General features: G+C 51.6%; 1 protein-coding gene across 3 annotated transcripts in view; it reads left to right on the forward strand.

The window, feature by feature from the left end:
* LOC116953460 (nuclear receptor subfamily 2 group F member 1-A-like) overlaps positions 1-9,176 on the forward strand; it is a 34,023-nt gene extending 24,847 nt beyond the window's left edge. For all 3 annotated transcript variants that reach the window (XM_032973676.2, XM_032973677.2, XM_032973678.2), the window contains exon 4: positions 3,347-9,176. In XM_032973676.2, the coding sequence (XP_032829567.2) occupies positions 3,347-3,621 (275 nt within the window). In that variant the 3' untranslated portion in view covers positions 3,622-9,176. The remainder of the gene's footprint in view (positions 1-3,346) is intronic.
* Positions 9,177-14,384: the final 5,208 nt, after the last annotated feature.

Genomic DNA, 14,384 nt, shown 5'->3' on the forward strand with positions numbered 1-14,384 from the left:
TACAGTGGCTTAGGCCCGCAGGATGACATGCTGTGAAGTTGGTGGTGGTTGGGCGGGGGAGAGCGAAGAGCAGGTGGGAAAAACAAAGGGATGGATGGAAGGGCACGTGGTTCGTAAGGACGTAACCCGGACCGGGTCCCATTCGGTTCGAAGCCCGGGGTCAAGCACCGGCACTGGGGTCAGGCACCGTAACCGCAGAGCGGTCACTGACGCCGTGCGGTTGGCACGGGGCCCAAGGAGTGAAATGAGCGGTCCCACCTCGCCCTGTCCACCCTCCCCCGCGTCTGTGCCACCGATCCGGCCCGAGGGATGGATGTGTGTATGTGTGTGGCTGTGCGCACGCGTGGGAGTTTGTTTATTGTACAGGTCGTACTTAATAGGCGCTTGCTGACAGCACTTGTCTCAACGGTCTATAAGATTATATATATGGGGCGCTTTGGCTTTGTTTATGTCTTTGCGTGGGGAGTAGTTGCCGCATTGGTTAGCACGCTGAGCTGTGAACTCGGTTAACTGAATGTCAGTGGCGAGTGACGTCTGTTTCGGTCTTGGGCCTAAACGAGTACCTCTTGTGGTGTTTCAGCACAGGGGAGACAAAGGCGGGCGGGTGTAGTGCTGGCTACCCACCACATGTACTGTGTCAGCCTTCATAGGTGCTCGCTAACAACACTTGTCGCTGTGGTGGTGTGAGTGTAGTTGTGGTGGTGGTGTGAGTGTATTTGTTGTGGTGGTGTGAGTGTATTTGTGGTGTGAGTGTATTTGTGGTGGTGTGGGTGTATTTGTGGCGGTGGTGGTGTGAATGTATTTGTGGTGATGGTGTTGTGAGTGTATTTGTGGTGATGGTGTGAGTGTATTTGTGTTGGTAGTGTGAGTGTATTTGTGGTGTGAGTGTATTTGTGGCAGTGGTGTGAGTGTATTTGTGGTGGTGGTGGTGGTGGTGTGAGTGTATTTGTGGTGATGGTGCTGTGAGTGTATTTGTAGTGATGGTGTGAGTGTATTTGTGGTGGTGGTGTGAGTGTATTTGTGGTGTGAGTGTATTTGTGGCGGTGGTGTGAGTGTATTTGTGGTGGTGGTGTGAGTGTATTTGTGGTGTGAGTGTATTTGTCGTGGTGGTGGTGTGAGTGTATTTGTGGTGGTGGTGTGAGTGTATTTGTGGTGGTGTGAGTGTATTTGTGGTGTGAGTGTATTTGTGGTGGTGGTGTGAGTGTATTTGTGGTGGTGGTGTGAGTGTATTTGTGGTGGTGGTGTGAGTGTATTTGTGGTGTGAGTGTATTTGTTGTGGTGGCGGTGGTGTGAGTGTATTTGTGGTGGTGGTGTGAGTGTATTTGTGGTGATGGTGTGAATGTATTTGTGTTGGTGGTGTGAGTGTATTTGTGGTGGTGTGAGTGTATTTGTGGTGATGGTGTGAGTGTATTTGTGTTGGTGGTGGTGTGGGTGTATTTGTGGTGGTGGTGTGAGTGTATTTGTGGTGATGGTGTAAGTGTATTTGTGGTGTGAGTGCATTTGTGGTGGTGGTGTGAGTGTATTTGTGGTGATGGTGTGAATGTATTTGTGGTGTGAGTGTATTTGTCGTGGTGGTGGTGGTGTGAGTGTATTTGTCGTGGTGGTGTGAGTGTATTTGTGGTGTGAGTGTATTTGTGGTGGTAGTGGTGTGAGTGTATTTGTGGCGTGAGTGTATTTGTGGTGTGAGTGTATTTGTGGTGGTGGTGTAAGTGTATTTGTGGTGGTGGTGTGAGTGTATTTGTGGTGTGAGTGTATTTGTGGTGAGGGTGTGAGTGTATTTGTGGTGTGAGTGTATTTGTGGTGATGGTGTGAGTGTATTTGTGGTGTGAGTGTATTTGTCGTGGTGGTGGTGTGAGTGTATTTGTGGTGTGTGTGTATTTGTGGTGGTGTGAGTGTATTTGTGGTGATGGTGTGAGTGTGTTTGTGGTGGTGGTGATGGTGTGAGTGTATTTGTGGTGGTGGTGTGAGTATACGCGCGGCGTGAGTCAAGTGCTGATGTGCTCGTGGGTTTGGGAGTGTTGTGGACACGCAGTCGGATAAATGAACACATGAACGCACAACGAGAGTGTGGGCGGTCGCTTAAACGATCGATGGATCGGGGCTGTGGAACAGCGACGACTAAACGGCGGTGGTGGCTGTCTTGGGGGGGGGAGGGTGGGATTCTATTGACCGGCTTGAACGTGCAAAGGGTGCTTTATTGTGTTTGTGTGCGAGAGAATGGATCCTCTGTGTGTGTGTGAGAGAGAGAGAGAGATGCGTCTGCGTGCGTGCGTGTGGGACAGAGTGTGGGGGACGGTGGTTAGCGCCCTGGGCCACGGACCCCAGCGACACGCTCACGGCCAACATCAGTGACGATTATCTGAACCGGTCACGGGCCTCGGCTAGGTCGACTCAGCCTAAAATTAGTAGCTGGTGCGGTGTGTAAACATCGCCACTGGGGAGGCAAAGGTCGCTGAGCGTTGCGCTCGCCACCCACCCCACTCGTGTGCCGTGTCGGCCTTCATAGGTGCTGCTCGCTAACAGCACTTGCTCCAACAGTCTGTTCCAGGCTATACGGGGGATCTTTGTCTTTGTTTGTGGGAGACAGTGCATGTGTGTGAGAGAGAGAACGTGAGAGAGAGAGACTGCACGTGTTTGTGAGAGGGAGAATGCGCGCGTGTGTGTGTATGTATGTATGTGAGGAGCGGTGGCACAACGGTTAACACACAGCGTTATAATTGAGTTTGATTCCCGGCAACGGCTACCACCAGTGGCAAGCGATTTCAGAACTGGTCCTGGGCCATCTGTAGGTTGACTCAGCCTTCATAATGTATCTTGTTCGATGTGTAAACATCAGCACTGGAGAGACAAAGGTGGCTTACGCTGGAGAACTCGGTATTAATCACAACTCTGTCTGAGGCTATGGGTCTCTATGCGAGCCTGCCATTTACTTTGTAAGTCTCTATGTTGGTCTGTGGGTCTCTAGGTCTCGGTGTAGTCTATCGGCCTCCGCGTTAAGCCTCTGTGTGTCTGGCCTCTGGGCAAAAATCGATGGTGAACAGGTCACGCGTTGCTCCCTACTGTGCGTGGACCCGAGGTCACTTAAAGGGAACTCGGCGGGAGCTCTCCAATGCCTCCTTCCGCGGGCCGTTTTCCATGTGCCTTTAAACCCGCCACCACCCGACACGGCCGATTAGTAAGATTATACATTGACACGATCTAACCCTCCCCCCCCCCCAAAAAAAAAAACTGTCATATGGATGACATTGGTCGCGAAAGCCTACGTGTTAAAACAGTTACAATTAAATCTCTCTCTGTCTGTCTGTCTCACCGCGTCCCGTCCCGTCCCGTCCCCCGGTCCCGTCAGACGCGTGCGGCCTCTCGGACACGGCGCACGTGGAGTCTCTGCAGGAGAAGTCCCAGTGCGCACTTGAGGAGTACGTGCGCACGCAGTACCCCAGCCAGCCCACGCGCTTCGGAAAGCTGCTGCTGCGCCTGCCGTCACTGCGCACCGTCTCGTCCGCCGTCATCGAGCAGCTCTTCTTCGTGCGGCTCGTCGGCAAGACGCCCATCGAGACGCTCATTCGCGACATGCTGCTGTCGGGCAGCAGCTTCAACTGGCCCTACATGTCCATACAGTGACGGGCGTCGCGGTGACGGCGGCGGCGGCGACGACGCGGGGCTTCGAATTTCGTTTCCCACCCGCCCGGAGCGAGCAGTACGATGGATTTGGAGTGCCGGGTGCAGGGAATTCTTGCCGGGTCGCCGCGTGGATCGGAGCGGTTGCCGCGTCCTTGGAGTAGCCGCGGCCACCGCGGGAGAGGAGGATGCGGCGTTTGCCCTGGAGCGGGAGTCGCGTTTCAAAGCTGGATGGACCCCAGCTGAAATTAATCCCTGGAACTGGACAAGAGGAGCGGAGGAAGATGCAAAGTGCGCTGGTGGTGATTCATGGGGAGTGGTGTAGGATGTACGGTGATGATGATGGTGGTGACGGTCGGGGAGTGACGTGTGGAGTTGGTTGTGACCATTGTTGGCATGATTATGAGTTACAGTAGCTGTAGCAATATGCACTTTCCATCACCATCATCAGCAGCATTGCCATAATAATAATTATGAACATCATAATTCTATTCATAATCACCATCAAATCATAATCTCTGTAACGAACCACTATATCATGATCATATGTTCATCAGCAGGACCAACGGCATTACATCATCATTTATTTATCAGCAGCAGTAACACCGATGTCATCACGAACATCAGCCGTGGTCAATCCGCTGCTGGACAAATATTTCCCCAAGCCGACACTGCATCTCGCGATCCTGCGGTGTAACGATCTACGGATCGATTCATTCTCCGCATTTCTTCGGCGTGCATTCTCTCAGATGTGTCCCATGACCACCACCACCATCACCACCATCGTCAACACTGAGCAAAGCACGCCCGTCAGCTTCACAGCGGACGCTAAAATAACACCGTGGCGTAGCTGTAGAAGAGCCCACGACCCCAGAGTAAAAACAAAAAAAAGAGACGCGACTCTCGGTCGATGTTGACTCGTTCGCAAAGACGAGAGGCGAGCGACCCGGAGGGAACGGAACTTCTCGCGAGTGAACATTCGGAGTGATGTCGTGATCGCACGCAAGCCGAGACGCTGACAACGTACGTACGCACGACGGTGAACTCGCAGTCACGAAGCCCAATGTAAGTCGGTCTCCGGAGCTGCCCTACCCCCGCTGCACGCGCGGATCATACCGCCTGCGGAAATATTACGTGAAACGGAGCGAACGCTGAAAGACAACGGGCACACAAATGAAACGTACGCACCACAACACAGAGACGGCGATTAACATTATACGTGTGTGTGTGTGTGCATTTAACCTTGAAGGGGGAGGGAAACTGTAGAACTTTTTTTAAAATTGTACGTCGCCGCGCGCGCGTATGTGTGAGCGTGCGTGCGCTATTATTTGCGTCTGTCGAGATTTCTCATTTTCGCGTGGAAGGACTAGGGAGGGGGGCTCGTGATTAAGAGGCTCATTTTAAAATCATCGCAGGTATTTTCTTTGTTTTACTTACTGCAGAGGCTCGCCACGCGATTGTGCCGTGAAGCTGTCCGATGTGGCCCTCGAATTGTGGCGCTTCTTGCTCGGGCGCCACGCCCGACGTTTCATTCCACGTGGCCGGAGGCTTCTTCAGGAGCGGAAGATCTAAATCTCCTGGCGTGTGGAGCGGAACGTTGGACATCGTGCCGAACAACACGCGGTACAGCCCGGAAAAAAGGCAGCGGATGGAAGAATTTGCGGTTTTTGCTTTGTCTTTACTGTCGCTGAGATGAAATGAAAGTTTCAACGTTTCGGATGACCGGCCTTTGCCAGGGAAGAGGCAAAAATCGCTCAAAATGGCAGAGATCGTCCTTGACTCGCACTGATGGGGAAACAAAGCAAATAAACGAAGAGGTCTTCACTGCCAGTGCCGCTGACGCTGCCACACTGCGCCATCGCTTCCTTCCTTCTGCCAGAACCCACAGCTGTTGCAAAGTAGACATCCGACCTACGAGATTTGTTTCATACGGCCCCACCACCACCACCACCACCTCCACGTGACTTAAGGTTTTCAACTCGGATCGACAGCCCCTGGCTGACACTCCACCTGTCTGGGTGATCTGCCCTCCACCACCCTGTACCACGTGTCCCCACCCATCATGAACACCTCCTGATGACATCTACAGCACTCTCCTGCCACGCTCTGTTACGAACCTACAAGTCGCTTATCTCATGAAATTTCCAGCTTCCTCCGAACGCACCCTGTACTACTCAAAGGCTAGGTTCTTTTGTTCGAGTCATTTTGTTAAAGACCAGCTGTTATTGGCGCTGTTATTATGCTTGTTATGAATTAACCAGCAATCCGTTGCGTACGTTCGCAGATGTATACTTTATCTAATAATGTGTGGGGAGCGGCGGTGTAGCGGTTAGCGCGCTGCGCTCCGAACCTGGTGATCCGAGTTCGATTCCCGCTCACGGCCAACATCGGTGGTGATTGTCTGAACTGGTCCTGGGCCTCCCCTAGGTCGACTCAGAATCAAATTAGTATCTGGTGAGGTGTGTGTAAGCATCACCACGAAGGAGACAAAGGCTGCCGGGCGTGGTGCTGGCCACCCACCCCCTTCGTGTGCCCTGCCAGCCTTCATAGGTGTTCGCTAGCGGCACTTTCCCCCAAAAAGTCTGTTCAGGCTATACGGGGGAGTCTTTGTATATCTCCTAGTGTGGATATGCAGAAACATGCGTTTAGAGCGTTTGGCTGCTATAAATGTCCACGCGATGATGAGCCACTTCGTTGAGCTATCATTTGTGGCCAGGTCGCTTCTGACGAAGAGCTACGCCGCTCGATGGGGGCCTTACCTGGTAAAATAAAAATAGGACTCGCAGTTTAGTTTTATGCTGCGAGCTGTGTGTGTGTGGTGTACCCACTGCTTAGCATCGCATTTCCTATCTCACACTCGGATTCCCTCTCCTCCTCCACCCACTGCTCTCTCCTCTGTGCTCCTCTCGCTCCCTGCTCACGTGCGGCAGGATGCTTGCTCTGAATTAAATATGAGTTCCAATCTGCTGCTGCTGCTGCTGACACAAGCAACATTCCCTGCCCTCGTTGCGGTCTCTACCACTTACGTGAAAAGATAAAGGAGCAGCCCTGCAACTGCCCACCACTTGCTGTGCAAAAGGGCCTCGACTAGAGGCAGCTCTAGAGACGCGCCCTCTGGAATGTAATTGGTCTACTCTTCCACACTGGCCAGACATCATAGAAGACGTGGGAATACCCACACTTTACCCCACCATACGCTACCTGGGTAGACAGAGGTGGTGGTGGGGGGGGGGTATTGGGTATTGTTGTTTCAACTGCCGCGCCAGGAGGTCGAATCAAACCTCTGGATTGCAAAGCGCAGTGGGCTCACCGTTGCACCAACCACTGTTGTTAGTACTGTGAAAACTCCTGACAGCTTAACACTGCCGATGTTACTCTGTTGTCAGTGGTGGGTAGTGGGAGGGGGGGGAGGGGTTAACCATACTTCACCACACTGGTTGTTGCGGGTTGGTGAAAGGGGAGGCCCAGAACGCCACTGACGTTTATCTGTTGCCGAGTATTGAACTTGAACGCAGGCCACGGTGTTGATAGAGCAGTGCGCTAACCGTTGCGCCACCGCTCCGCTCACTGCATCCTGTACACAACACTCGTGCACATGAAAGCAAGCACGTACGTACATACACACGGACAAACATACACATTCACGCGCACGTAATATATATTCTGTACGTACGTACGCACAAATACACAAAGATACACATGCGTGCACACAAACGTATATATATACACCACGCATACATTGTGTACGCGCACATACACATAGAAGCAGACATGCATAAACACACGTACACAGAAAACATCGCCGTTTAAGAACCACACAGACTTCAGGAGGAGCAAGAGCTGTTAGCGAGCACCTATTACGGTCGGCATGACACACACGTTTAATGTGAAAGGGGGTACCATGATGAACACCAGCAATAACACATGCCTGACCGCCTTTGTCTTCCTAGCGCTGACGTTTTTGATGTCAATTTAAGGCGGAATCGACCAAATGGGACGCACATGACAGATTCAGATAGCACTTGGCCCAGAAATGTATGTAGACCATGGTTGTAGATTAAGAATGCAGTACAACACCACGTGTCTATACGTTGAGACTGCTGGTGACGCAAGTACTTCTTGCCAGCATCTGTTACATTTCAGCACCGTTCACGAGGAGGCGATAATCGGAAATAATTTTCAAGAGGGTTCTGATTGGGATTATAATTCATGTACAGCCCTTTGCCAATCCACTGCTGGATGGATGGATGCACCCCCCTCACCCACCTGCCCAACTCACAACGTTTCAGTTGTTTACTTATTTTTTGACCATACTTCACCACGCTGGTCAGTGCGGAATTGGTGAAGTGTGGTGAGGGCCCAGGACCTGTTTGGGTATCGCTCGCCACTGATGTTAGCCGTGAGCGGGAATCGAACTCGGCTAGCAGGGTTCATTTGCACGGCACGGAAACCACTGTCCCACCGCTCCACCGCGGCTTGGGACGTTAGACGTTTGTTGATAATTAATACTGTGATATTATTTAAAATAAATTATTATACAAGCGTTATTCACGTAAATTATGTGCACGCGACATCCCCATTATGAAGCGTCGATTCATCGTCAGCCGTGGTCAATCCACTGCTGGCTCGAGGCCTCCCCAAAGCCACCCGCCGTCTCTCAAGTTGCTCATTTTCGTCGATCCATCTCCTCCCGTAGGCGGTTCCTCTCGGATCGGAGGCGTCCCATTCCTCGCCAGAAGCTTTTGGTTAATCCGCGTGCGTTGCAAGATCCGATTTGTGATTGAAATGGCACGCGCGTCCGACCGTCGTGAAATATCCGGACAGACAAGCGGGGCATTTGTGAGGTCAATTCCTCGGAATGGTCTCGACGTTTTCCAGAGACTTGAAATGTGTCACCAGTGAAAAATCTCACGGATCGAACGTGGGGTGAGCCCCCACCCCCCCCCCCCCGGAAAATCGTCGGTGGACTGAGTAATTCGCCTCCTGTGCGATGTGACGCCTAAATCCGATAGGTTACCATTACAGAATAGCATCTAAAGACTGTCGTGGACAACTCAGACCCGCGTGTCACGTTGGTTTCGAGTTCAAATCCCGGTCGACTCATCGTCACCATCACCACCACCACCACCACTCCGAATGGGGTCGATAAAATTAGTACCACTTTGTGGGATGTCAACTCCAGGTTGTCCTATCCATTCACTCGCCGTGCGAATGTGGAACTTCCACACACTGGATCAGAGTTGGTAACTGGAAGGTATTTGAGCAACGAGGCACAATCGTTATGTGAATATCTATTGTGTATCGGGACTGATAAATACAAACATCCACAGTCTCGCAACATGATGATGTCTCGGACGTAAAAAAAGGTGAAACGACACCTATACACGAGAGGGACACTTAAATGTGTAATATTTTGTAAAAGTTTTACTGAAGAATTGATTGAATACGATTCATTATATATGTTGTACGTGCTTTTTAAAACATAGAAAAACGGGCAAGACTGTCTAATGTATGACTGTATCGTTATTATAATTGATATTAATACCGGTTCATGATAAGCGGTGTGCTGTGTTTGATCTGAAAATGTATGGGTTATTATTTTTTGAGCCAGTGTTGATTTAAGATTTGTGTGTTTGCTTATGTTAATGAATTATGTTGTAATTAACACGACACTATTTATACTCGTACATAACGCCACGAATTTCACTATGCACCGAACATTTCACAAATTAATATTTTTTTACATCTGCACTCAAAACAAGCCAACACACAAACGCTATATCTGTGTGTGTGAGCGATGTGCTGTATATATCTTCCAATGATTTACGTGTGAACATGTGTGTGTGTCAATGTGTCCGAAGTTTGTTGTGTGTACGTGTGTTTGTCTTTGTATGTGTGTGTCTTTTTTTATTTGTGTGTGTTTGTCTTTGTGTGTGTGTGTATATGGGGTGCAGTGGAAATGGGGAGCGGTGGTGGAGCTGTTAGCGCGCTACGCTGCAAACCCGGCGACCAGAGTTTGATTCCCGCTCACGGCCAACACCCAGTGACGATTATTGGAACCGGTGCTGGGCCTCCCCTAGGTCGACTCAGTCTCAAATGAGTACCTGATGCGCCGTGTAAACATCGCCACTGGGGAGACAAAGGCGGTGGGGCGTGGTGCTGGCCACCCACCTCCACGTGTGCCGTTCCGGCCTTCATAGGTGCTGCTCGCTCACAGCACTTGCCTCAACAGTCTGTCGAAGGCTATACGGGGCGTTTTTGTGTGTGTATGTATGTTGTGTGTGTTGTGTGTATTTACGTATGTGTGTATGTGTGTGTATGTGTGTTGGCTGGGTCATGTAGCCCGCATGCCCAGCCACCGCATGCCGAAACAGCTTTAGTTCGGCCGGATCGAGGGGGCTAAACGGGCGCGGCACGGGCTAGAGAAGAGATGGAGTGATGTGGTACAGGAGGACGTGGAGCTGAGTGGACTTGCCGATGACTGGTACCAGCGGTGTCAAGATCGGCCTCTGTGGAGAAGGCTCGTGAAGGACGCTACTGGGCAGTTGGAGGTAGTCGCCCTCCAACAACAACGGAGGGTGGAGGAGCGACGCTCACAACAACGAGCGGAGCACCGGGTGGCTAAAGCACAGCAGGTTGGCACAGTAGGGGGCACAGGTGGTGCATCAGCCAGTCATCTCAGTCAGTCGACCCGTGGCACTTGGGTCTGCCCCATGACCTCCTGCCAGCAGGCGTTCGACACTTCACGTGGCCTCAAGGTGCACATGGCCTGGCACAAGCGTGGTGACGTCACCGCCACTTAGTGGCGAGTGGCGGTTGTTATTGTTGTTGTGTGTAGTGGAGTGGGGAGCACACCGTACTACGAGCCCGGCGACCCAAGTTAAGATTCCCGCTCCCGGAAAACTTAACAGCGACGAATATCTGAACCGGTCTTGGGCCTCCTCTAGGTTAACTCAACCTTAAGTTAAACCCCGGGGAGGTAAAGGCAAAGCGGGAGTGGAAATAGGCCACAACCATTCAACAATCTGTTAAAGGTTACACGGGGGACCTTTGTATCTGATTATATAGAGTAGAGTATACACACACAATTGCACATAGTTGTCATACATCAGATGTACATTCACTACAAGAACAAAGATTCCCCGCATAGCTTTAACAGACGTTTCGGGGCAAGTGCTGGGTGGCCAACGCCACGAAGGGCCGCCTTTGTCTCCCCAGTGTATACATACCGCAGCTGGGACTCATTTAAGGCTGAGTCGACCCAGGGCGAGGCCCTGGAACCGAGTTCAGATATCGCCACTGTTATTGGTCGTGAGCGCGAATCAAAGTCGGCCCGCTGGGTTCGAGGCGCAGTGCGCTAACCACTGCGCCACCGCTCCCCATGCACTCGCTGCACACACACAACACACACATACGTGTGCCCATACCCGTGTGTATATGGTTTGTAAGAATACTAAACGTTACTTGTCAACACAGGCACAATAGTAAGGCAGAGGTCGATTGATGACCCAGCACTAATCGCTCCAGTCACTCGCACGCTGGCGGTCAGTCGCCTCTGTATCGCTACTACCACTAATGCTGGCTGTCCCATATTGGTTGAGGTCTCAACCTTACAGGTGTTGTGTTCAACCACCACGCTGCAGGTCATAACACAATTACACACACGCACTCACCCGCGCACTCACCCGCGCAAAGACAAAGATCCCCCGTATAGCCTTAACAGACTGTAGGGACAAGTGCTGTTAGCGAGCACCTATGAAGGCCGGAACGGTACACGAGGGGGTGGGTGGCCAGCACCACGCCCGACCGCCTTTGTCTCCCCAGTGGCAATGTTTTTATCCACCGCAGGTTCAAAGCGCAGCGCGCTAACCGCTACACTACCGCTCCCCACTCACCTACACACTCACTTATCCACACACTCACTCACCTACACACTCACCTACACACTCACCCACACACTCACCCACTCACCTACACACTCACCCACTCACTCACCTACACACTCACCCACACACTCACCCACTCACTCACCCACACACTCACCCACTCACTCACCCACTCACTCACATACACACTCACCCACCCACTCACTCACCTACACACTCACCCACTCACTCACCCACTCACTCACTCAACAACAACAACCGCCATTCGCCACTAAGTGGCGGTGACGTGACCACGACGCTTGTGCCAGGCCATGTGCACCCTGAGGCCACGTGAAGTGTCGAACGCCCGCTGGCAGAAGGTCACGGGGCAGACCCAGGTGCCACGGGTCGACTGACTGAGATGACTGGCTGATGCACCACCTGTGCCCCCTACTGTGCCAACCTGCTGTGCTTTAGCCACCCGGAGCTCCGCTCGTTGTTGTGAGCGTCGCTCCTCCGCCCTCCGTTGTTGTTGGAGGGCGAATGCCTCCAACTGCCCAGTAGCGTCCTTCACGAGCCTCCTCCACAGAGGCCGATCTTGACACCGCTGGTACCAGTGATCGGCAAGTCCACTCAGCTCTACGTCCTCCTGTACCACATCACTCCATCTCTTCTCTAGCCCGTACCGCGCCCGTTTAGCCCCCTCAATCCGGCCGAACAAAAGCTGTTTTGGCATGCGGTGGCTGGGCATGCGGGCAACATGACCCAGCCAACGCAGCTCACCGATGGGACCTTGCCCAGATCTTTCAAGGATTTGTGAGCTCCTCACACAATCCAGCCTGCAGGTTAAACCCAGGATGGATCGTAGGCAGGCCAGCCTAAATGTTTCTAACCGGCGAAGATGCTCCATTAGGGGGGTCCACGTTTCGCAAGCGTAGAGAAGGGAGGGAATGACCTTGGCCGAGAAGACCTGAAGCTTAGCGTGGAGCGACAGACCAGGTAGCTTCCACAGAGCGTTACGCAACCGATGAAAAGATATTGCCGCTCGACTGATTCGGAGTGAGACCTCTGCTGTTAAACTGGAGCCGGTCATAAGCACACTGCCCAGGTATGGGAAACTCTCCACTCTCTCCACAACTGCCCCATCACCGATTGGGAGTTGTGGGGATGGAGTGTCCGATGGCACAAAATACCCAGGCAGGTGCTTAGTTTTGGTGGGGCTGATGGTAAGGCCCCATCTCTTAGTGGCACGCTCCAGTCTTAGCAGCAGCGTCTCCAACTCCTCCTCTGAATGAGCAGCTATTACCAAATCATCAGCATACATAACGTGGTTGAGCAATAGGGAGCCATCCCTTGACCGCACCCGGGCATCGATCAGCCTCCCATTATATCTGTACCATATGGAGATTCCCCCGGTACAGCTATTGAAGGCTTCACGAACTACGTGGTCACTCACCCACTCACTCACCCACTCACCTACACACTCACTCACTCACCCACTTACCTACACACTCACCCACTCACCTACACACTCACCCACTCACCTACACACTCACCCACTCACTCACCCACTCACTCACCCACTCACCTACACACTCACTCACCCACTCACCTACACACTCACCCACTCACTCACCCACTCATCAACATTGCAGATCACAAATCGTCTCATTCTGGCTCCTTCCCTCGCACGACTGCACTCTGCAATTTCCCTCCCATCGCCCTTTTCCACCACAACCTTCGGGCAGTAACCTCACAACGTTAAATGTGCTGCTTGTTATTGACTCCCTTTCGCGTTTTGGGCCTTTTGTTCAACAAATGTGATTTGGAAGAAGAAGAAGAGGAAGACGTTGAAGAAGAAAAAACGCAGACATTCGAATATGAATTTACAAACAATCTAATAAATATATACAATTTTAAAACGTATTTTTCTTTCTTTACGTGCCAACAATATGCGTGCACTTATACTGAAAAGAATACGTGGCTTTAAAAAAAAAAACCACACACACACACCTTGGGAGACGACACAAGCCGACAATTGTCAGCGAGCACCCATTAAGTTGTGCAGCGCGCACGTGGAGTGCCCCACGTGGGCGCCCTTCGCCTGTTGCGACCGGGCACACTCGCTCAAGGGTCCGTGTCGATGGAGCGAGGGAGGAGAACCCTCACCGCCACCAACCATCTCCTCCCAGGGCTCAGATCAAGGCCGTAGCCATGGAGTCAACATTGGGGGGGGACCAAATCTTCCAGAAAAAAAATCTAAATTTTAAAACGAATTTCCTGCCATTTATTGCCTAAAATATTTTTAAAAAATTCACTAACACATAGGATGGCCTTTTTTTACAATAATGTCTAATAGTGTATTGTATTTGCATTGCTGTTTTTTTTCTTTTTTAACCTTTTCTTGTTTCATTGTATGTAATGGCAGAGATTAGGGATTAATAAAGTACAACCGTAACCACAATCATATAAACAAAAATATATTTTATAGTAATATATTGGGGGGGAGGGGGGGGACATTTTGAGCATAATTGAATATTGGTGGGGAGGGGGGGAGGAAGGATGTGTCCCCCTCCAAATATATATTAAATATTATAAATATATTATAATTACGGCCTTGGTTCAGATCATCATCACTCGACACCAAGGATGACCGTGGGCCCCCCCAAGAGATCTTGAAGCCACCGCTGGGCCACCGCTCCCAACACGCAGTGGAGAGACGGCCGATTGTGCTTGTGACAACATCAGTGTTGGTGGTGGTTGTTGTTGTTGTCGTCGTGGTGTTAGCGCTTGCGAACCCTGCGACGAGACGAGTTCGATTCCCGGCTCGCGGCAACAACGCCGGGCTGGCGATCATCACCCCCGACCCGGCTCCCCTCTAGGTCGACTCAGCCTCAAATG

This window comes from Petromyzon marinus, chromosome 52 (genome assembly GCF_048934315.1).
Source record: "Petromyzon marinus isolate PM22_M1 ecotype Great Lakes invasive population chromosome 52, UKy_Petmar_22M1.pri1.0, whole genome shotgun sequence".
Taxonomy (NCBI): Eukaryota; Metazoa; Chordata; class Hyperoartia; order Petromyzontiformes; family Petromyzontidae; genus Petromyzon; species Petromyzon marinus.